This window comes from Lithobates pipiens, unplaced genomic scaffold (assembly GCF_037356315.1).
Source record: "Lithobates pipiens isolate NorthernLeopardFrog02 unplaced genomic scaffold, aLitPip1_a1.2 Scaffold_18, whole genome shotgun sequence".
Classification (NCBI taxonomy): Eukaryota; Metazoa; Chordata; class Amphibia; order Anura; family Ranidae; genus Lithobates; species Lithobates pipiens.
The window spans coordinates 80,043,675-80,068,653 of NW_027507758.1; the positions used below are offsets into that span (position 1 = coordinate 80,043,675).

Sequence of the window (24,979 nt, forward strand, 5' to 3'; positions counted from 1 at the left end):
ACATTTACAGAACCCAAAATGATTCAGTAAAAGGTAACATTTACAGCAAACATTTTGAAAAGTGTTCTGTGTGTTCATTATACCGGCGCGACTATTTTGAGACTCATTTACAATTAATGAGTCTTTTAATGTAAAACATAAAATGATATTATAATTATAGCAACACAGCATATGAGTTTTTGGGGAATTGCAAGCCTGCCTGAGCAACAATGAACAAAATTAGAAGTGGTGAAAGTGGGGCGAAACTACTCAGTGTGCGTTTTAATAAGAACATATAATTTCCTATGGTGCCGGTAGCACTGCTGCAAACAAAATATAAACATGAGTTTTTAGGTTGAGAACATAAACTTCTGCTGTGCACAAAATGGTTTGGGCCCCTATCAGACCTGAATATGTAAAAAGGTCACTTGTGGGGGAAGGTGGACGAAGTAAGCATAACTTTTGAAATGTGTCTGAAGACATTTTTTTATTTGAATGTATAACAAATACAATTATTAGACAGTGTATAACATATAATGGAATAATCATATATGAAAAGATGGCACAATTTTTTTGTTATGACAGCAAGGTGTTTTATATTCAGTATTTATTATGACATTTTGATACTAACATATAATTTTTATCTTTTAACTCTGTGGCCTAATTATTAATTTCTGAATCTGTTTACAAAGTTGTGTATTCAATAATCGGTATAAAATTGTGATCAGAATACTACCTCGTGCTCATTAACACAAAAAACATAATAAATGATAATCAATATGCAATAATAGTAGTCCATAAAAGTCCATAAAAATTCAAAATAAAGTTTGTGAACTTCAACTTTTCAGCGCAGCCTGAAATTATTCAAATGTTCAAATTAAAGTGCTAATTTGTGATCGTGATATATGGTTTTCATCCCTCAACTTTGGGATCGGAATATTGCTTACTAAACCTATTTTTAAAAAATTGAGCCAGCCATTATATAATGGTATGCCTTCAGGTTGGGTAATAAGGTAAATGAAGTATAATGTCATAGGTTGAAAGGATGGAAGAAGGATAGAAGAAGGATGGAAGGAAAACAACAGCTAAATAAATCAATAAATATATTATAAAAGAATAGTAAAAAATTTGGATATTCTTAGTGTTAAATAGAGTTTAGAAGGGTTGTAACCTTTTGCTAGGTTTTTTTTTCTTATGTCTCTGTCCCCATTAGAGAGATTCACCCCATCTATTTGTCTTGGTAACCATTGTTACTGGTATGAAAGGTGATGAGAAATCCAAAATGTTACAGGGGTGAGGGAAAGTCCTCTAATAAGGACATCTGTTTGGGTGACAACCGTCTAAGAGGAGTACTCCCTTCTTTGTGAAGATTTCTTTTAACTCCCTTTGTTTGTAGTCATTCCTCATAGCTGAAGTCCAAGGCTTGTTTCCACAACAACCCAAAATTTTCAAAATCCAATTGTCATTGGGACAGAAATTGAAGTGAAATCTTCTGAACAAGGGCACAGACAGCAAAACAAATGTTACAGGGGTGATAACCCTTCCCCATGCTATCTATAAAGCTTAACCGCTTCCCACCCGCCCTATGGCCGAATGACGGGCGGCTTCCTTCGCCTGGCCGTCCCTGGACGGCCTGGTGTTTACTTCCGCAATGCGCGCCGCCGGGGGCGCGCATCGCGGAAGTATTGTATTTGCCGTGTCTCCCGGAGACAGGCGAATACAGATCGCCGTGAACGGCCAATCAAAGCGGCCGTTCACAGCGCGATCGCAGCTACCAATGTGAGATGATATCATATGTAAACATATGAGATCATCTCCCATTGCCGTGTCTCTCCCTCCTCACACAGAGACAGCGTGTGAGATGGGAGAGCGATCTGTCAGCCCCAGTGCAGCCCCAGTGCCAGCCCCAGCCCCAGTGCCAGTGCCAGCCCCAGTGCCAGCCCCAGTGTCAGCCCCAGTGTCAGCCCCAGTGCCTGTGTCAGCCCCAGTGCCATCTGTCAGCCCAGTGCCATCTGTCAGCCCAGTGCCATCTGCCAGTAGTGCCAGTGCCGCCAGTGCCACCTGCCAGCGCCTGCCGTCAGCCCCAGTGCCGTCAGCCCCAGTGCCGTCAGCCCGTGCCGCCCGCCAGCCCCAGTGCCGCCCCAGTGCCGCCCCGCCAGCCCCAGTGCCGCCCCGCCAGCCCCAGTGCCGCCCACCAGCCCCAGTGCCGCCCGCCAGCCCCAGTGCCCGTCAGCCCCAGTGCCGTCCGTGCCGTCAGCCCCAGTGCCGTCAGTGCCGTCAGCCCCAGTGCCGCCAGTGCCGTCAGCCCCAGTGCCACCTGCCAGTGCCACCTGCCAGTGCCATCCGTCAGCCCCAGTGCCGTCAGTGCCGCCAGTGCCACCTGCCAGTGCCACCTGCCAGCGCCAGTGCCACCTGCCAGTGCCACCTGCCAGCACCAGTGCCATCCGTCAGCCCCAGTGCCGCCAGTGCCACCTGCCACCACCAGTGCCGCCAGTGCCAGTGCCGCCAGTGCCACTTGCCAGTGCCACCTGCCAGTGCCACCTGCCAGCGCCACCTGCCAGCGCCAGTGCCACCTGCCAGCGCCAGCGCCACCTGCCAGCCCCAGTGCCGTCAGCCCCAGTGCCGCCAGCCCCAGTGCCGCCAGCCCCAGTGCCAGTGCCACCTGCCAGTGCCAGTGCCACGTGCCAGTGCCACGTGCCAGTGCCACCTGCCAGCGCCAGTGCCATCCGTCAGCCCCAGTGCCATCCGTCAGCCCCAGTGCCATCCGTCAGCCCCAGTGCCACCTGCCAGCGCCACCTGCCAGCGCCACCTGCCAGCGCCACCTGCCAGCGCCAGTGCCATCTGCCAGCCGCAGTGCCATCTGCCAGCCCCATTTGCCAGAGCAATTAGCCAGAGCAAATAGCCAGCACCATCTGCCAGTGCCATCTGCCAGTGCCAGCCCCAGTGCCAGCCCCAGCCCCATCTGCCAGCCCCATCTGCCAGCCCCATCTGCCAGCCCCATCTGTCAGCCCCATCTGCCATCTGCCTCCAGTGCCATCTGCCTCTAGTGCCATCTGTCAGTGCCACGTGTCGTCAGTGCCACGTGGGGTCACTTTGTGGGCATTTCCATTGTCCTGGTGCTCCAGGGCCTTCAAAACTGTAATAGGTGGTTGAGAAATAAGATGTGTAATTTATGCTCCTAGAACGCCTGATGGTGCTATTTCAATATTGGGCCTCTGTATGTGGTCAGGCTGTGTAAAAGTCTCACACATTTGGTATCGTTATACTCAGGAGGAGTAGTAGAACGTATTTTAGGGTGTCATTTTTGGTATGTACATGCTATGTGTTGGAAATATCTTATAAATGGACAACTTTGCGTAAAAAAAATGCGTTTTCATTTTTTTTCCACATTTTCCCAAAACTTCTGGAAAAAAAATGAACCATTCAAACGACTCATTATGCCTCATAGATTATACGTTGGGGTGTTAGCTTTCCAAAATGGGGTCACTTTGTGGGCATTTCCATTGTCCTGGTGCTCCAGGGCCTTCAAAACTGTAATAGGTGGTTGAGAAATGAAATGTGTAATTTATGCTCCTAGAACGCCTGATGGTGCTATTTCAATATTGGGCCTCTGTATGTGGCCAGGCTGTGTAAAAGTCTCACACATTTGGTATCGTGATACTCAGAAGGAGTAGCAGAACGTATTTTGGGGTGTCATTTGTGGTATACACATGCCATGTGAGAGAAATAACCTATTACATTGAAAATTTTGTGAGAAAAAAAAAATAAAAAATCTTCATTTTGCAAAGAATTGTGGGAAAAAGATGACAACATCAAAAACCTCACCATGCATCTTAGTAAATACCTTGGAATGTCTACTTTCCAAAAAGGGGTCATTTGGGGGGTATTTGTACTTTCCTGACTTGTTCGGGTCACAAGAAGCGAGATAGGCCACCAGTACATCAGATGTGATCAATTTTGTGCGATTCGCACCACAGCTTGTAGACTCTCTAACTTTCACAAAGACCAAATAATATCCACTAATTTGGGTTATTTTTACCAAAGATATGTAGCAGTATAAATTGTGGCCAAAATGTATGAAAAAAAAATTATAATTTGCAAAATTTTATCACAGAAACAAAGAAATATGCGTTTTTTTTCAAAATTTTCGGTCTTTTTTCATTTATAGCGCAAAAAATAAAAACCCCAGAGGTGATCAAATACCCCTAAAAGAAAGCTCTATTTGTGGGAAAAAAAGGACACAAAATTAATTTGGGTACAGTGTTGCATGACTGAGTAATTGTCATTCAAAGTGTGAGAGCACCAAAAGCTGAAAATTGGTCTGGTCAGGAAGGGTGTTTAAGTGCCCAGTAAGCAAGTGGTTAAAAAAAATTTTTGGGCTGGAGCTGCACTTAAAATTTTTTCATGTTCCGACTTACAAACAGATTCAACTTAAGAACAAACCTACAGACCCTATCTTGTTTTGTAACTCGGGGACCGCCTGTACTCTCTCCAGTTCCCACACCTCCCTCCTGAAGATTGGTGACCAGAACTGAATGGCATACTCCCAGATGTGGCCAAACCTAAGATTTATAAAGTGTCAGGATTATAGTTTTATCTCCTGGAGTAAATCCCTTTTTTTATGCATGCCAATATTCTGTTAGCTTTGCTTGATGCAGCTTGGCATTGCATGCTGTTGCTCAGTCTGTCTTCTACTAGGACCCCCAGATCTTTTTCTATCCTGGATTCCCCCAGATGTTCTCCCCCTAGCGAGTAACTTGCATTCACATTTTTAGTCCCCAAGTGCATTACTTTACTTTTTCCGACATTAAACCTCATTTGCTATGTATTTTTCCACCACATTATTTTATTGAGGTCCTCTTGTAAGGTTACTATATCTTGCTGTGACAGATATATGTAGATATTCCTTTCATACCTTTACAATTTCAGTGGGTCCCCACTGCATGCCTTTCCTATGGGATAATAAAGTGAGATACTTATCTGATATTAACCCTTACATTGCAGCAGGAAACCCACTGCATGGTAACGTTTTTTTATTCCCCGGAAATTCAGCTTTACACCTCTAACTTCAAAACCCCACCTCCACACCTAAACCACCTTTTACCCCTCCAGCTTACACAGTATTGCCCCTTTTCTTAAAATGCTGGCAATGGAGAAGCCATTTGAATATGGCTAAGCAGGCCTTATGGGTTCCACAAAAGCACAAAGCACAATCTGTTTGCTACCCCTGCCTCTGCTACCCCTGTTCCTGCCTCACAGTACATTGTCCACATTCTTCAGTCTGGGTGCAAGCTAAGGCCGCGTACACACGGGCGGATTGTCTGCCCAACTAAGTTCGTCAGACAATCCGACAGACAGTCCGTCCAAATTTTGAATGAACGGACTTGACCACACACGATGAACAGACAGTCCGCTGAAAGCGTGCGCAATGACGTGTACAGCACGTACGACGGGACTAGAAAAACGACGTCCAATACACTGCAATGCAACTTTCGGCCGTGTAAATCCTTTCTGAGCATGCGCCATACTTAGTCCGTCCAACTTGCCTACACACGAGCGGACTGTCCGCTGAAACCAAGTTTGGACGGACAAAATTACGGAAATTCCGTAAGACTTTGTTCGTCAGACAGTCCGCTGAAAAAGTCTGCTGAAGCCCACACACGAGCAGATTGTCCGCTGAAACACGTTTCAGCGGACTAAGTTGGACAGACAATCCGCCCGTGTGTACGCGGCCTAAGTCTATTAGAGTGTTTGTTCATATTAGAGACTCCTCTTTCCTTATACAAGTCAGTGGAAATGCAAAACCAGCTCAAAGCAGCAGCTCAGGTGGAGTTCAGAGGAAATTGACTTCAGATAGATCTCAGAAGCATCTAAACTGCATCTCAAATACAAAGCAGGCTGCATATGTCATTTACAAAAATGTAACTTTACCAGTCTTGGGGTGGGTGGGCTCTTGCCATAACATGCACATATATATATATATATATATATATATATATATATATATATTGGATCTTGCATCTTCTGGCCACTGATAATGTGACTCCTGTGCATGCTTGATGTTCGAGCTACATCATCCCTGCACCCAGCTCCATTCTCAGCATCTCACAGATTGGAGATTTTCTGAAACTGGATCACTCAAAATCTGGTGCAGCTGTGCATGGTAGCCAATCAGCTTCTAACTTCAGCTTGTTCAATTAAGCTTTGACCATAAAACCTGGAAGCTGATTGGTTTCCCTGAAGAGCTGCACCAGATTTTGCACTCTCCAGTTTTAGTAAATCTCCCCCAGAGTGTACACATAAGAAAAGAAAACTGCTGAGAGCACGAGGAAGAAGTACATGCAAAGTATTTTCTGCCAAATGAATATTCTAGCGCCTAGCAGTTTTTTTTGTTTTTGTTCTCTTTAAAATAATATTCACCAGGATGGCTGTTAGTATTTTATAAGAAGTGAAGGTTTCCTATTAAGTATTCTGATGCCTTTTATATGTCTTTCAGAACATTGTTGATGAATGGGACAGAAAACTAAACCTCTTTTCCCGTACCATGGAGGAGTGGATGACGTGCCAAAGAAATTGGTTGTACTTGGAGCAAATCTTCTTAGCGTCTGACATCCAGAGGTACCAGCTCTAACAATATTTCCTGTTAGTTTAATGCTGCAATTATAAGTGGCAGGGGTTGGGGCATCTCACCAGATAATGAAAGCAGAACCCCATTTTTTAAAACATTTTTATGCAATTAATTTACTAAGTAGACTTGGAAATATCATATGGAAATGAGTGAACTGCATTGTAATTGCTGTTGGATATGCTGTAATTCAATGAGGTGTATTACACTGTATAGGTAGATGTACACTATTTCAAGTAAAAGATGACAGCTTATCTATAAAACTTTCATAGATGCTGCTTTGGTCTTAAACTTTTGCAGCCTGAGACAGTTGATGCAGTTGTCTTTCCCTTGGGGCCAGCCAAGCTCTGGATATTTTGCATTGATGTCATCTTCACACGATTAGATGTAATTATGTAGCCTGTGTAAAGAAATTCAGTGTGACACTTGACTATTCTGTTATTACAAAACAATGCAATTTCTTTTTTTTCCCTAGCATATTATAGGATAATATGTATGCCAATACTAGTACGGAATTCAGCTGACTCTGAGATGTGAAAACTGTAAAGTGTAATTTGTTCAAAATGCAAGTTTTACACCATATACAGAACTTGTTCTACTTTCATTAGATTTATTAATAATGTTCTTCTGTATGTCACTGTTCCCTCATGTATTTACATGGTATAATGATAGAAACAGTATATAACATATCTCAGGATCAGCCCAATCAAAAATGCTAATTCTGTTGTTTTTTTTGTGGACACCTGTCAAAACTTAACACTGAGTATAAACACATTTATTAAAAAATATTTCCTTATAGCCTTAATACAATTATTATTACTATTATTATTATACGGGATTTATACAGCACCAACAGTTCACGCAGCGCTTTAAAATTTAAAAAGGGAGACAGTACAGTTATAATACAATAAGATACAACAGGGTTAAGAGGGCCATGCTCATAAGAGCTTACAATCTAATAGTGTGGGGTGAAAGTGGTGCAAAAAGTTATAACTGTGGGGGATGTGCTGATGGAAGTGATAAAAGGTTAGTTGGAGGAGTAATAGACTTCCCTGAAGTGATGAGTTTTCAGGGATTGCCTAAAGGCAGCCAGAGTAGGAGATAGATGGACAGATTGAGGTAGAGAGTTCCAGAGGATGGGGGAGGATCTTGAGAAGTCCTGGAGATAAGCATGGGAGGAGGTGACAAGGGAGCTTGAGAGGAGAAGGTCTTGGGAGGAGCATAGAGGACGGTTTGGATGATATTTGGAGACAAGATTGGTGATGTAGCTCAGGGCAGAGTTGTGAATGGTTTTGTATGATGCTGTTAGTATTCTGAAATTAATTTGCTGGCCAATCAGAAGCCAATGTAGGGATTGGCAGAAAGGGTAGCAGACACTGAGCGGTTAGTAAGGTAGATGAGTCTGGCAGCAGAATTCATGATAGACCAACAAGGGGATAGCCTATGGAGAGGTAGGCCTATGAGAAGGGAATTGCAATACAATGTGTTATAGACCCATATTGTGTGCACCAAATGTTTTTGAAAACCCAGGTATTACCTGGTAAATGTACCAGTCACAGCCTTACTGGGCTGCGCATAGCCTGTGCAGAAAGCTGAGCTATGGGGGGACCCAGCAGTCCCCATCATCTACAGGTTGCCTGCAGAAAGCTACAAAGTGGTGGATACAAGACCATTCACCCTGTACAATGATCTGTATTACAGAAAGCTCCTGCACAGAATCAAAGGGGATTTTATTGCTGGATTATTGCACAGATCTGCAAGAAATACAGGAATGAGCCAAGATTCAAGATTAAGAATACTCATGTTTATTACATTTAGGCAGTGTTTGTTTAGCCTGCTGACAGTTTCTTATATTCTTCTAAATTATCACTTTTTTGGGGGGACTTTTCATCCAAAATAAGCATGAAAAAGAAAGTGCTTCAGTATTTTCACTTTGATTTTTCATTATAGGCAGCTCCCAGCAGAGGCCAAGCTGTTCGCCCAAGTGGACAGTTCCTGGAAAGAATTAATGAGCCACACAAAGGATAGACTCAATGCCCTACGGGCTGCTACTGCGCCAGGTGTCCTTGAGATCCTACAGACTAACAATGCTCATTTGGAGAAGATACTAAAATGTCTGGAGGTAGGTGAAAGAAGCAGCTGGCATGTGTTTGCTGCGTGTATTTCTCCTGCTGGTGGCATTCCACTTTCAAATTGTCACCAGTCAGTGTCTTTCTTGAGATCACTCTACCTTCCTGAGCGCTGACTGTTGTTAGGTCTATTTATGCCAGTTGTCTTGTCAGCCAAGTACCTTAAATGTTCTTTCTTCTAGTTTGCAGTGTTTTTGTATTTTGCCTTCCTGTGTCTTTTGAGTTTTAAGCTGGCAAGAGACAGATCGAAATCAATATGGTTCAGCAGGCACAGGGTGAATTTCGATCGGTGTGTGCAGCCACCCCTGTGTATCATAGGTTGATCATTAGATCTATGAAGGACTTTCAAGTCAAACCGGCATTTTTAGTTTTACAGGTATAAAAAATGCTAGCGTGGTGGTACTACACGCAGTAGTATGTGGCAAGTGTGTCCTATTAATGATAGGCGACACAAATGTCGCGGGCCAGTGCAGAAACCGTTAATCAACATGGGAGACAACAGTGTTAGTGCAGTGGAAGTGTAAAGCAGTGGAAGCATTTGGATTCACCACCACCAAACAAATTTCAAACTATTGCATCTGCAGGAAAAGTGATGGCAAGTGTTTTCTGGGACAAACGTGGCATTTTTCATGTGTTTTTTTTACCCAGTGGTGCCACTATCACCAGTGTATATTACTATCATGTTCAGAGTAATGTGCATACACATCTGAGGGAAAAAAATGGCCTACTTTGATCACTAAGGGAGTTCTGTTTCTGCAAGAAAACGCAAAAGCTCATACTACTCACCACAATACGTGCACATTACAGCAACTCGGCTGGGAGGTATTGCCACATCCTCCTTATAGCCCAGACCTCACTCTGAGTGATTTCCACCTGTTTAGACCCCTAAAAGAGTTCTTTGGAGTTCAGCATTTCAGGACAGATGACGAAGTGAAGCAGTCCATCCTAGGACGGTTCAGTCATACTAACAAATCTTTCTATGCCAAAACTTTAATTAAACACTGGGATACGTGCATATATGTTGAAAAATAAATGCAGTTTCCATTCCTTGAAATTTGTTCTTTAATTATATAAGCTCAAAAGTCCTGGTTTGACTTGAACGCCCCTCATATTATGTCAACATTTGTTCTTAATGTGATCTATACAGCAGTGTATGTGCCTTATTGTGGCCGCGTTACCAAACTTAAAAACTATTAGGACAGAAAATGATCACAGTTTCACTAAAAATGACTTGGCTTGCTTGTACTAGTGCTGTGCTAACAGAAATGTTCATAGCTATATATACCCCACTAATAAGATATTAAGCCAGCCCTTGTATTTTTCTTATCCTGCCTGGTGTGTGCTGATTCTATACTATATAAGAGGTTTGTAATTGTACTGGGCTTTGATATGCTCAGAGCGTGAGGCTTGCACAGCTTGCTTTGCCTAAATGATCACAGAATTCTAAATGTAATATCCTTGATCATTATGAATATAAGTAAAGGACCTTCAAGGGAAACTACACTTTTTATATTTTTTTAAATATTTAAATGAATATGATTAGCTTAAAGCCTAACTCCAGGTTTAGCCCCTTTAACCTTCCACCCACCCTCCCTTTCCCCACATTCTTTACTCACTCTTTTCTGAAGTCTTCATGCCAGTCACTCAGGGTCCTTTTCTTTTTCTGATTTTGCTGCAACACTGGGCAGTCCTGGATAGTATAAAGAGTGGCGCTGATGTGATTGAGCCAGCAGTGCATCATTATACTTTAAATGGATGGTGCCCTGGTGACACCACTTTAGGTGTGGTATTGACTGCCTGTACTCAGTTTCTCTTCTGTCTTCAGAGTTGAGTGATGTTCAGCATCATTCAGCTGGTAAGTCGTCTGAGGGCATCTTGTGGTAAAAAAAAAAAGGACTGTGGAGGCCAGGTATGGATTGAATGTGAGTGTTGCAGGCAGAGCTTCCTGCATAGTAGTGATGTGCATTGACGGTGCTTTATTACTCCACTTTTTAAGTGAAATACATTAGATCCACTAGTAGAACTTATTTCTGCACTTATTAAATTAAAATGTAATATATGCCTACCTAAATATTATATAGGATTTAACATGTTAATGTAATTTCAATAGTTCTTTTATTTTTTATTTTTAAATCTCTAGGTTTTGTTAAATAATGCCTTGTGATCCTGACATGAAGGTGTTTGTTTAGACACTTCTTGCTACAGGGTGGACAACTGTCTCCCAGATGTACTTCTGTGTTGTCACACTGTCACAGAAACACCTGGAGGAGACTACAAGTGGTCAGTGAGGTCACATATTTCATGGACATGCTCCACTAGTGTCAATATCTGGAAGTCCACTAAGTGGGTTTGCTGTGGAGCACTGGTGGTGATTGTGGAGGTGGAGATCTGCATGCACTGACTTTGAAAATTCACTACTTTTATTATCACATATCCTATTTATTGGGACTTTTGGGACTGTGATTTATGAAGAGCTGATATATATCCTGTGCCACCTGAGCTCTGTCTGTTATTATATTATTTTTTAGGAATATATTTCTTTACTCATTTGTACTCAGCACGGTTATTGAGAGGTATAGTATAGGGTTTACATATACTTCAACTATTTATGACTTATGGACCATTAGCTTACCTTTAATGCCTCCCTGTTTCCTGATGGTCTGTGAAAATCCTGGTGTTTTCACGACTGGAGGAACAGCGACATTGCAGAATAAAACTGTTCACATACCTGCAGTCAGCCTTGTCCACACTATGTCTAGGAACTCCCAAAAGATCCATGTAATGGCACTGCCTGCATGACCAAATTTAGGAGGCATGTTCATGATGCCCAGGCCACTGAAGAAGGGGTTGGATAATGCCAGACACCATTTAGCCTAGAAGTAATCATGAGCTGCAATGCAAATATACACTCCCTCTGTATGGAGCACAATTATTAAAGGAATACAACATGCTCCAATATAAATGAAAATCAATTCCACAACCCACCATCATCAGTTGGGTTTTAACTTTTCAATGTAAAGAGTTAAAGAATTGTTTTTTTTTCAATATGTTGCTGAGCTGCATAAAATTTCCTTCCATGTGGCAGAACAAATGGTCCATTAAATCTGCCTGTGCCACTACATTACACTGAATCAATGTAATCAACACAACATATTTTCATTATTAACTACAAAATTTCTGTCTTTTTAAAGGGGTTTTTTGGTAGAAAACTGACAATGCGGAGTTGCAGGGGTCCTGTATTGGGTTGCATTTAGCTGTATTATGGACACAGAGGGTCTCCACCAGTTCACTTTCCCTTGATGTTGCCCATTAAGTTCATTTGATTGTCTATAACCTCCAAACTGTTGTTTTTCAGGACTTTCTAGAAATCAAGCGAAGAGTTTTTCCGAGATTCTACTTTCTCAGCAATGATGAGCTTTTGGCCATCTTGGCAGAAAGCAGGAATCCCAATGTGGTCCAGGTAAAAGACCAATAATCTGCCACACAGCGGCATTTTTTTTTTTTAAACACATCAAATGAAAAAGCCTTACATTTCAAACTAAGGTTGCGTTTTTATAACCAGCTGTAGTTAACAGAAGAACAGTCATTGAATTAGCTTATAGCTGAACTCCAGGTACAAAAACTTTAATTGAAATATTTTCCTCAATAGCCACAAAAAATATAAATCTATGTTGTGTGCACCAAATGCATTTGCAAACCTAGTTATTACCTTAGGGGAGTAGGAGTTACATCATCACTGGGCTGCAAATGGCCTGTGCAGAGAGCAGACCCAACAGGTCCACCCACTACAGGCTGTCTGCAGAAAACTACAGGCGACAAGACTAGCCATCCTGCACATGGAGAGAGCAGTAGTGACCGGTTTTTAATAAAGGAAGCTCCTGCACAGAGGAAAATTGTCACACTGGATTACCGCACCGATCTCAAAGAAATACACAAAGGCACACCAAGCTTCAAGTACAATATTTACGTATCTCGGAGATCAGCTTTAAAGAAACTCTTCACAACTGAGCTTCAAGGGAATCTAGAGTTATTGTTTGTTTTGGATAGTAGGAATTATATAAAACCTATTTTTTTTGCTTTCTGTGTCCCTTTGGAGAGATCTCCCCTTCACTTTCTGTCCCACAGACACACCAGGAGGTGAGAGTCTTTCTGAAGTGAGGGGGCTAGTCCCTTAGACAGATGTCACCAGAAAAGGTGGCCACATTGAAAGATCTCCTGTTCCAGTAACAGCTGTAAAGTGTTGGATTTCCTGTCTGGTAAAACTTTTGACCCTGGACAGGAAGTGGAGTGGGATATCACTCTAATGGATCCCCAGAAAGCATTAAAAATTGACAGGGGTTCAATCCTTTGCCATTCTATCCAAATCTAAAAGTTTAGTTTGACATATATTTTTCGATTGCAGGTATGAAGGTTATATTTTCCATTTTCACTATGTAACTTTTCTTCTGCCATTTAGCCGCACCTAGTGAAGTGTTTTGAGAACATCCGACACCTGGACATTAAATACCCCATTAAAAGTCCCCCTGAAGTGGAGATGATTATATCTGCGGAAGGAGAGAAAATCTGCATGCCTAAGTACATGTGCTTTCATTAGTCTTCTGTCATTACAAATAACTCAGCATAACACATACAGCTTTATTAACATTTTTTTGCTTTGCGTAGGAATGTTCGAGTCAGGGGCCCAGTGGAGCAATGGCTGGGAAACCTGGAGACCAGCATGTTTGATGTGGTAAAAAAGTAAGTGTTGACCTAGTTGGGGGAGTAATTACCAGACATTTTTCATAATGCCCCAGTGGAAGCCTGGATTTTAGTGAACGCTGTCAAGAATCTTGGATCATAATTTTACCTTTGGTTCCAATGTTCTTAGATTTTTTTGTTTAAAAATATAATCAACTCACAAGGTATTAAATGGCCTTGCAAAACTTATAGGAAAAGTGTTGGGGTGATTCCTACTAATCGCAGCCAAAGTTGACTACTGTTGGTTTCACTATTCTACTAACCAGGAATATGGCCAACTCGCTGCACTGACTTTACATATGAGCATGCAGTGGCTCACAGCAGGAGTCCATTGTGTCCTCGTTAACCGTTTCAGGTCTGATTTCACCCCAAATGTTTCGCTGAATTTGGACCTGAAACTGACCAAAAGACACACCCTCCTGTGCAAAACACACCAGAGCCACTAGGGAGATATGTGATCCGGCAACATAGAGAGCCGGTCACAATCTCCTGCTATGCGAATTGGATGTGGGGAAAACCGCACTTGTGTGAACCCAACCTAAGGCTAGCTTCACACCTATGCTTTGTAGTAATGACAGGAATATATGTGCATTGTATTCATTTAGAATTGCACACTTAGGCCTCATGCACACGAGACGCAGTTAAACGCGCGTTCAGATGCAGTTGGACAGTTTTTTCAACTGCCCCTGAACTCATTCAATGTTATCCTATGTGTCCATGCACACAGTCTAGTTTTTTTCCGTTTTTATGCAGTTGCGTTTAATCTCGTTTTTCCAGAAGCAAAAAAATGCGTTCAGAAGCAAAAATTTCCACGTTTCAGACGCAAAACGCGGCAAAACGCGGTAAAACGCGGTAAAACGCTGCTACCGCGTTTAGCCGCGTTTGCGTTTATATGCGTTTTTAAAGATGACCTTTTTTTTTACATTAAAAATCTCAAAAATGATTGCAAATGATGAAAAACCATTAGAAAAATATTTTAAACAATTGCAATTGCAAGTGGACAATCCACAACTTGTGGCAAGTGACATGGCAGGTGGCAAGTGACGTGGCAAGTGGACAATCCACAACTTGTGGCAAGTGACATGGCAGGTGGCAAGTGATGTGGCAAGTGGACAATCCACAACTTGTGGCAAGTGACGTGGCAGGTGAAGTAGCAAGTGACGTGGAAAGTGGACAATCCACAACTTGTGGCAGGTGACGTGGCAAGTGACCTGGCAGGTGACGCGGCAAGTGACCTGGCAGGTGACGTGGCAAGTGGAAAATCAACAACTTGTGGCAGGTGACTGGCATGTGACGTGGCAAGTGGACAATCCATAACTTGTGGCAGGTGATGTGGCAAGTGACGTGGCAAGTGGACAATCCACTTGTGGCAGGGGACGTGGCAAGTGACGTGGCAAGTGGACAATCCACTTGTGGCAGGGGATGTGGCAAGTGATGTGGCGAGTGGACAATCCACAACTTGTGTCAGGTGACGTGGCAAGTGGACAATCCACAACTTGTGGCAGGTGATGTGGCAAGTGATGTGGCAAGTGGACAATCCACTTGTGGCAGGTGACGTGGCAGGGGACGTGGCAAGGGACGTGGCAAGTGGACAATCCACAACTTGTGGCAGGTGACGTGGCAGGTGACGTGGAAAGTAATGTGTCAAGTGGACAATCCACAACTTGTGGCAGGTGATGTGGCTGGTGACGTGGCAAGTGGACAATCCACAGCTTGTGGCAGGTGGCATGGCAGATGACGTGGAAAGTGGACAATCCACATCTCGTGGCAAGTGACGTGGCAGGTGATGTGGCAAGTGACGTGGCAAGTGGACAATCCACAACTTGTGGCAGGTGACGTGGCAGGTGATGTGGCAAGTGATGTGGCAGGTGATGTGACAAGTGGACAATCCACATCTTGTGGCAAGTGACGTGGCAGCTGACGTGGCAAGTGACGTGGCAAGTGGACAATCCAAAACTTGTGGTAGGTGACGTGGCAAGTGACGTGGCAGGTGACGTGGCAAGTGACATGGCAAGTGGACAATCCACAGCTTGTGGCAAGTGACATGGCAGGTGGCAAGTGATGTGGCAAGTGGACAATCCACAACTTGTGACAGGTGACGTGGCAAGTGATGTGGCAGGTGATGTGGCAAGTCACGTGGCAAGTGGAAATCCACAACTTGTGGCTGGTGACGTGGCAAGTGGACAATCCACAACTTGTGGCAGGTGGCATGGCAGGTGACATGGAAAGTGGACAATCCACATCTTGTGGCAAGTGACGTGGCAGGTGATGTGGCAAGTGACGTGGCAAGTGGACAATCCACAACTTGTGGCAGGTGATGTGGCAAGTGACGTGGCAGGTGATGTGGACAATCCCCAACTTGTGGCAGGTGACGTGGCAAGTGACGTGGCAAGTGGACAATCCACAACTTGTGGCAGGTGACGTGGCAGGTGATGTGGCAAGTGGACAATCCACAACCTGTGGCAGGTGACGTGGCAAGTGACGTGGCAGGTGATGTGGCAAGTGACGTGGCAAGTAGACAATCCACAACTTGTGGCAGGTGATGTGGCAAGTGATGTGGCAAGTGGACAATCCACAACTTGTGGCAGGTGATGTGGCTGGTGACGTGGCAAGTGGACAATCCACAGCTTGTGGCAGGTGGCATGGCAGATGACGTGGAAAGTGGACAATCCACATCTCGTGGCAAGTGACGTGGCAGGTGATGTGGCAAGTGACGTGGCAAGTGGACAACCCACAACTTGTGGCAGGTGACGTGGCAGGTGATGTGGCAAGTGGACAATCCCCAACTTGTGGCAAGTGACGTGGCAAGTGGACAATCCAAAACTTGTGGCAGGTGACGTGGCAAGTGACGTGGCAGGTGATGTGGCAAGTGGACAATCCACAACTTGTGGCAGGTGACGTGGCAGTTGGACAATCCACATCTTGTGGCAGATGACGTGGCAAGTGACATGGCAAGTGACGTGGCAAGTGGACAATCCACAACTTGTGGCAGGTGCCGTGGCAAGTGACACGCTAAATACAAGTACACTGCAGCTCTCACAGCTGCTGCTACTCACTCTGGTCTCACAAAATTGCTGAAATAGTTAATAATACTGTTTTTTTGAGCTGGGGAGGGTCTATGATGTTAGCTTAACTAAACGCTTCTAGACGCAAGCGCGGTAAAACGCGGTAAAACGCCGCTAAATCGCGGTAAAAATCGCGGCAAAACGCGCGTTTCTAAACGCGGGTTTCAACATGTGTCCAGCAGCGTTTGCATCTGCGTCTCGTGTGCATGAAGCCTAATACATACCAAGCCCAATCCCCAAAAAGTTGGAACGCTGTGTAAAATCTACATAAAAACAGAATGCAATGATTTTCAAATCTCATAAACCCATATTTTATTTACAATAGAACACATAAAATGTTTAAACAGAGAAATGTACCATTTTAATAAAAAATAAAGTCATTTTGAAATTAATGACAGCAACACATCTCAGAAAAATGGGACAGGGCAACAATAAGCTTGCAAAGTAAGTGGTTCTAACAAGGAAGCGCTGAAAGAACATTTTGCAACTAATTGGGTTAATTGTCAACAGGTCAGTAACATGACTGGGTATAAAAGTTGTCATACAATTTCAGAAAAATGCTCTTCAAAGAATAATTGCAAAGACTTTACTATATATACAATACTATAATATAATCAAAAGATTCAGCGAATCTGGAGAATTGGGGTTGTACTTGCAGAACATGGTATTGCAGGTGTGCTATAGTGTATAACGACATGCAAGATGCATTTTTTTTAGTTAAGCTGCTAAGTGGGTTTCTTTAACCACTTGCCAACCACCTAACGCACATGTACTGCGGCAGGTCGGCTCTATTGCGTGAAATCACCTGCGTGAAAATGTACCTGTAGGTTATTTAGTGCAATAGTCACTAGGGGATGCACACGCCACCGGAGGCATGCTCGTGCGCTGATTGAACAGAGGGGGAGTCCTGTGGACCCGTTGTCCGCCGGCCACCCCTGATCGTTCCTGAGAGAGGCAGACTGGTGGTCTGCCTATGTAAACAAGGCAGATCACCGTTCTGACAGGAGAGAAGATAGAGGTCTTATGGTCCTGCTAAGCAGGAACTTGGTTCCCTCTTTCCCTCCAGTCAGAGCAATCCCTAAACAGTTAGCAAGCACTCCCTAGGGACACATTTAATCCTTTGGTCGCCCCTGATGTTAACCCCTTCCCTGCCAGTGTCATTAGTACAGCAACAGTGCATATATTTAGCACTGATCACTTAGATGTCCAATTTGTCTGCTGCAATATCACAGTCCCACTAAAAATCCCTGGTTGCCGCCATTACTAGTAAAAGAAAAAAAATATCCAGTAGTTTGTAGATGCTATAACTTTTTTTTTTTTATTCTTTTATGTAGATGCTATAACTTTTGTGAAACTCAATCCATATACACTTATTGGGATTTTATTTACCAAAAATATGTATCAGAATACATACTGGCTTAAATTGATGAAGAAATTAGATTTTTTTGACATTTTTGTATTGAATGTGGTTTATGTGGTTTATAGAAGAAAGTAAAATATAAATAAATATATATATATATATATTTTTTTTTTTTTTAATTGTCGCTCTTTTTTTGTTTATAGCGCAAAAAATAAAAACTGCAGAGGTGATCAAATAGCACCAAAACAAAGCTCTATATGTGGGAAAAAAAGGATAGCAATTTTATTTGGCAAAAAATGACTTGATCATTAAGGGGGTAAAACCATCCGGGGCTGAAGTGGTTAAAGCCACACACAAATATGTGTGTGTTAATGCACTTACAATTGTCAGTGGGCCCTTGAAGTGATTCCGTGTCCTAACTAAAGGTGCCAATAAATTATGTGCCTATAAATAAGTATATAAAAATCCTTATCTCTGCTGCCATCCAAATCTCCGAACAGTGGTCTATTGAATAGAAATAGCCAGCTGAAGTAGCAAGAAAATAGAAAAATAAATCTAAATCTGAGAACTGGTACATCATACAAAATCAGCAGTAATATTTACATTTGTACAACAAGTTCACTTTGTGTTTGTTTTAATACTCATAACAAAAGTCCTGTTTTTTTTCAGACTGGTCAGGGCTGGGGTGCAGGATTGGGGCAAGTCAGGCTTCAAAGAATGGATGCTTAGCCACCCAGGGCAGGTTGTTCATGTTGTGGTAAGTACAGTTAACATCAGCTATTGCTCATAATCTTATTTCTTCCTAGCGATAGGGTTCAAATAATAATCAGTAAGGGTTTCCTATTCCAAGTCGTTGTCCATATAGTTTGTACGTAAAGCCATAGGAGCATTACGGAGCCTATGCTAGAACCTACAATACATAGAACCTTTGTTAGGGTAACGTTCATTAAACATAAAAGTATGGAAATCAAAGATTAAAGATTTATAAAAGATGTCTACTTTGGACACCTCCATGCTGAGGGCAGGCCGTGAGACCTTAAGTGGCTGTTTTGATAAATACACTTATATGTCCAAAATGCGAGGGCTATTAAGTTCTGAAAGAGGCTCTGCCCTTCACTCCTCTATCATAAAAACAAATGTTATACTATCAGGGTCCCTGTTGGGGCCATTTCCCCTCATTTCCTGTCCCAGGCGGCAGGAAGGGATGGACGCAGGGGCAGACTGACCATTGGGGCACTCGGGCACTGCCCCATGTACCCCATGCCACTAGGGGGCCCCATTAGGGTTGCCAGCCTCAATAAAACCAGGGACAGTATGTAAAAATCTTTTTTTTTTTTTTTTATTCCAAGATTATAGCTGCCCTGCCTCTCCAGTACCTTTTCAGTGTGTGTATGTGTATTCTTTGTGTATACTGTGTGTCTGTGTGTGTATACTGTGTGGCCCCATAATCTTCTATTGCCCGGGGGCCCCATAATCTTCTATTGCCCAGGGGCCCCATAATCTCCTATTGCCCGGGGGCCCCATGAGTTGTCCGCCCCTGGATGAACGACAACCTTTCTAAGGGGACATAGACAGCATTAGACCCTTTAAATACAGTCTAATGTGAGCACCAAACAAACATCCAAGAGTCCAAGTTTTTTAATGATAAATTTGATTCATGGTAGAAAAAAAGCCAACACTTTTCGAGGGCCAAACACTCTCCCCCCTTCATCAGGGCTACAACAAAAGTACAAATATAAAGGTCATTAAAAGCAAAAGGTTGTGAATATAAAAATTTGTATTTAAGTAAAAAATAATGAAACAAAAATCAAAGGGTAAATAACCATTGGTATATAATATCTGATTCCAATAAACAGCAGGCTCAAAGATAATATCTTAAATACAGACACCAAATGTCCACTCTAATTCATCCCAAAGGTGTTCTATCGGGTTGAGGTCAGGACTCCAGTCAAGTTCCTCCACCCCAAACTAGCTCATCCATGTCTTTGTGCACTGGTGCGCAGTCATGTTGGAACAGGAAGGGGCCACCCCCAAACTGTTAACACAAAGTTGGAAGCATAAAATTGTCCAAAATATCTTGGTATGCTGTCGCCTTAAGAGTTCTCTGCACTGGAACTAAGAGGCCAAGCCCAACCCCTGAAAAACAACCCCACACCATAATCCCCCATCCACCAAATGATTTGGACCAGTGCACATAGCAAGGTGCATAAAGACATGGATGAGTGAATTTGGGGTGGAGGAACTTGACTGGCCTGTACAGAGCCCTGACCTCAACCAGATAGAATACTTTTGGGATCAATTAGAGTGGAGACTGTGAGCCAGGCCTTCTCGTCCAACATCAGTGCCTGACCTCACAAATGTGCTTCTGAAGGAATGGTCAAACATTCCCATAGAAACACTCCTAAACCTTGTGGACGGCCTACCCAGAACAGTTGAAGCTGTTATGGCTGCAAAGAGTGGGCCAATTCAATATTGAACTCTACGGATGCCATTAACGTTCATGTACGAGTAAAGGCAGGCGTCCCCATACTTTTGGTTCTATATATATAGTATTATTTATACTTGCTTTGTAGCTCAGATGAAGGGGGGACGTGTTGAAATTTTTTTTTGCTCTGACTCAATTTTTTCATTAACCACTTCAATACAGGGCACTTTCACCCCCTTCCTTCCCAGCCCAATTTTCAGCTTTCAGCGCTCTAGCGCTTTCAGTGACAATTGCGCGGTCATGCTACACTGTACCCAAATGAAATTGTTATCATTTTGTTCGCACAAATAGAGCTTTATTTTGGTGTTATTTATTCACGACTCCGTTTTTTTTTTTTTGCGATATAAGCGCAAAAAAAGCGGAAATTTGGGAAAAAAACAATATTTTCTTTTTTCTATTTGAAAAGAAATCCAATAAAATCAAATTTTGTCATAAATTTAAGCCAAAATGTATTCTGCTACATGTTTTTGGTAAAAAAAATTCCGTTAAGTGTATAATAATTGGTTTGTGTGATCACGGACATATGTACGCAAATGATCATGTACATATGTGTGCAGGTGATCACGTACATATGTGTGCAGATAATCATTGGGACATGTGATTTTAGTGGGACATATGTGGGGGACATGTTTTTATTATTAGGGACATGTGTTTTTATTATTTGGGGACATGTATGTTTTGGGGACATGTGTGTTTTGGGGACATATGTGGGGACTGTGTTTTCACTGTGTGGTGTGTTGTGTGTTTACACTACACTGATGATCAGTGAGTAAAAAGCTGTGAAAAGCAGCCCATACTCACTGATCATCAGCCGGCTGCAGCGTTCTGCTCTCCTCTTCTCAGCGGTGACTTCCGTGTGAGGAGAGGAGAGCCGATTGCCTAGCAACCGGCTGTTTGTTTACATCACATGACGGCCGTGATTGGACACGGCCGTCATGTGATCAGGAGGGCCAATCACAGAGCCCTCCTGCCGATCTGAGATGTGCCGTGTCCGGGTGACACGAGCACATCGGGATCGCGCCGCTGCGCGGGCGCGCGCGCGATCCCGCTGCTCCTGAATGACGTTCCCGAACGTCCTATCAGGAGCAGGCGGCTCCCACCCGGCCGTATATATACATTGGCCGGGTGGGAAGTGGTTAAAAACCTTGGACTTTTGGCCATTTGTTTGGCGCTCATGATGATTGTGTTTTAGTATTTCATTCACTTTGCCATTCTATTCAAAACTGTTTGACAAAGCTTCTAGCACAAAAGATTACATTCTGCCCAAAAAGCAACCTAGTGCAACTAATCAAACTCTCCATTTCTGGAATCGGACCAGTGAAAAATGGATTGATTGGTATAAATAACTGCTCTTAGGACTTCTGTCTGCTAAATAGGCCTGAAAGAGTTAACGTGTATGTAAACCCAAAATCTATTTTTCAGTATGTTTGATATCCTTCTTTAAAGTGTTTGTAACCCTTAAAAAATAAATAAATATATATATTATTATTATTTATATTATTATTATTATTATACAGGATTTATATAGCGCCGACAGGTTACGCAGCGCTTTACAACATTGGGGTAGACATTACAATACAATAAAATTCAAGACCAGTGGAATCAGAGGGCCCTTGCTCGTTAGAGCTTACTATATATATATATTTATATATATATATATATATATATATTTATATATATATATATATATATATATATATATATATATATATATATATAATGTATATCCTTATCCTTTAAAGCATGTTATACAGCACAGTGCTTGTGCTGTGCCATTCACCCCTCTCTATGTTCTAAAAAAAAAAGTTGATCCTGCCAGTTCCTGTGTCCCCCTCTCTGTACTGACCACTGTAATCATGGCTACTGAGATTTTCCCCCAGGGTTCTGTGCTGGGACCAATCCTATTTATTTTGTTCATAAATGACCTGGAGGATGGGGTAAATAGTTAGATCTTTGTATTTGCGGCCGATACTAAGCAGGGCAATAACTTCTCCGCTAGATGTGGGAACCTTACAAAAAGATTTGAACAAATTCATTAAATTAATCGGATGGGCAAATAATGTAGAAAAATGTAAAATAATGCATTTGGGTGGCAAAAATATGAATGCAATCTACTCACTGAGGGGAGAAGCTCTGGGAGAATCTAGGATGTAAAAGGAACCTGGGGGTCCTTGTAGATGATAGGCTCAGCAATGGCATCCAAGCTGCTGCTAACAAAGCAAACAGAATATTGGCATTCATTAAAAGGGGATCAGCTCTCTGCAAGACTCTGGTCCGGCCGTACCTGGAGTATGCTGTCCAGTTCTAGGCATCAGTCCTCAGGAAGGATGTGCCGGAAATGGAGCGAGTACAGAGAAGGGCAAAGCTAAGCTGGAGTATATTAGTTATGAAGAAAGGTTGCGAGCACTGAACTTATTCTCTCTGGAGAAGAGACGCTTGAGAGGGGATATGATTTCAATTCATAAATACCATACTGGTGATCCCAAAATAAGGATAAAACTTTTTCGCAGAAGGGAGTTTAACAAGACATGTGGCCACTCATTAAAATCAGAAGAAAAGAGGTTTAACCTTAAACTACGTAGAGGGTTCTTTACTGTAAGAGTGGCAAAGATGTGGAATTCCCTTCCACTGGCGGTGGTCTCAGCGGGGAGCATTGATAATTTCAAAAGACTATTAGATAAGCACTTGAACGACCACAACATACAGGGATATACAATGTAATACTGACATATAATCAGACACATAGGTTGGACTTGATAGACTTGTGTCTTTTTCAACCTCACCTACTATGTAACTATGTAACATACAGTACACTCTATCAAATCATTTCTCATCCCTTTTGTCCCTAGTGCTTTGTCCAGTGTCCTTTCATATTATATATGCCATTGTTTCTGCCTGGAAACTTGAGAATGTCCATGGTATCCAAAAAGCGTCCCTTTACGTCAAAAGCGTTTTTTTTCCAGCTAGAAAACAGCAATAGTAAATAAGAATCTGCGACTGAGCAAATTTCAGTTTTTTTTATTTGATTTCATTATTAAATACATTTTATTTTTATTATTATATTATTATCTTTGATAATAATTTACAGTTCTTTATTATGCTATAATTTATGATTTTGTGTTTAAAACTTTATCATACCCGGGATGTCTACTAGACTCTTGTTTGGACAGATTTAAGTGAGCTATTCCTTAGAATTACAGGCCTACAATATAAAACGTCAAATTTCCATGCAAAACAATGCACCGCTTTGAGACGCAAAAATCTGAGATAATCATACCGCCAGGGAGGTTAATCATTACGAAGTAAAGGAAGTAGGGTACATTCATACTTTTTTGGCAGAATTTACAGGTAAGAAACTTTGCACCAGCTTTACTAAAAATGATTCCTTTATGCAGTGAGACATGATATGACATACAGAAACATAGCTTTAGAGTTTACATAAATTATAATGTTTACTGAGGCATATTGTACAGTATTTTAGCTAAGGCTGCATTGTTTTTTGTTTTCTTTATTTTAGAGCCAAATAATGTTCAGTAAGGATTGTATGAGAAGTTTCTCTGCCCCTGAGCCAGAGAAGGAGCTAAAGATCGTCCTGTCTAATCTAATAAATCAGCTTGGTGAACTGGCTGATATGGCTCTGGATATTCCCCTTCCTTACCAGAAAACAACTCTGGAAGCCCTTTTGACCATCTATGTACATTGTAGAGATGTACTCACTGAATTGATAAAGAACAGAGTGTTCCTTCCAGAAGATTTTGAATGGACAAGGTAGTGTTAACTATGCTTTTGTTGGACATCAGAGTGGATAATTGGTTAGGGTTTGTGTTCTTCTAATGAAACTTTGGGGGTGATTTACTAAAGGCAAATAAGCTGTTTATTTTGCAAGGGAAGTTGGACTTTGTAAGGGAATTCGCCCCAGAGCTTAGTAAATAAGGCAAAGCTCTGCTGATGTCCAACATCCAATCATGTGCAATAAAAACACTTTTTTTTTTTTTTTTTTCCATGCACGATTGGGTATTCTTTGCAAAGTGAAACTTTACCACATTCACTAAGCTCTGGGGAAAATTCACTTGAAAACAGCCTATTTGCCTTTAGTAAACCAACCCCTCTGAGTGGAGTTTGTATTTTCTCCCTGTTATGTGCATCAGTTTCCTCCTACAATTCAAAAACATACAGGTAGTATATAGATTGTTTTAGAGGCATTACATTGTAAGCAATCATAGTAATCATTAAGGCGTACATCATAATCATTAAGTAATTAATGATTAAAATAAATCTTGTAGTTTTTATAGGACTGTGCAATCAAAGTTTAAGAACCCTATGTGATCAAGGTCCATAGATGGAATGATTATCAATGGTAATGTTGTAGAGCAAAGCTTAGCTCCAGGCAAAGACACATAGGGGGTTATTTACGAAAGGCAAATCCACTTTGCACTGAAAGTGCACTTGGAAGTGCAGTCGCTCTAAATCTAAGGGGTAGATCTGAAATGAGTGGAAGCTCTGATGACTTTATCATCCAATCATGTGCAAGCTAAAATGCTGTTTTTTATTTCCCTTGCATGTCCCCCTCGGATCTACAGCGACTTCACTTCCAAGTGC

The 24,979-nt window shown here is 42.2% G+C and overlaps 1 protein-coding gene across 1 annotated transcript in view; it reads left to right on the forward strand.

Annotated features, from left to right (window-relative positions):
- DNAH14 (dynein axonemal heavy chain 14) overlaps positions 1-24,979 on the forward strand; it is a 418,175-nt gene that overhangs the window by 153,712 nt on the left and 239,484 nt on the right. The window contains exons 22-28 of the mRNA XM_077485830.1: positions 6,476-6,597; positions 8,555-8,726; positions 12,089-12,193; positions 13,190-13,308; positions 13,396-13,470; positions 18,565-18,652; positions 23,898-24,148. Coding sequence (XP_077341956.1) covers positions 6,476-6,597; positions 8,555-8,726; positions 12,089-12,193; positions 13,190-13,308; positions 13,396-13,470; positions 18,565-18,652; positions 23,898-24,148 — 932 coding nt within the window. The remainder of the gene's footprint in view (positions 1-6,475; positions 6,598-8,554; positions 8,727-12,088; positions 12,194-13,189; positions 13,309-13,395; positions 13,471-18,564; positions 18,653-23,897; positions 24,149-24,979) is intronic.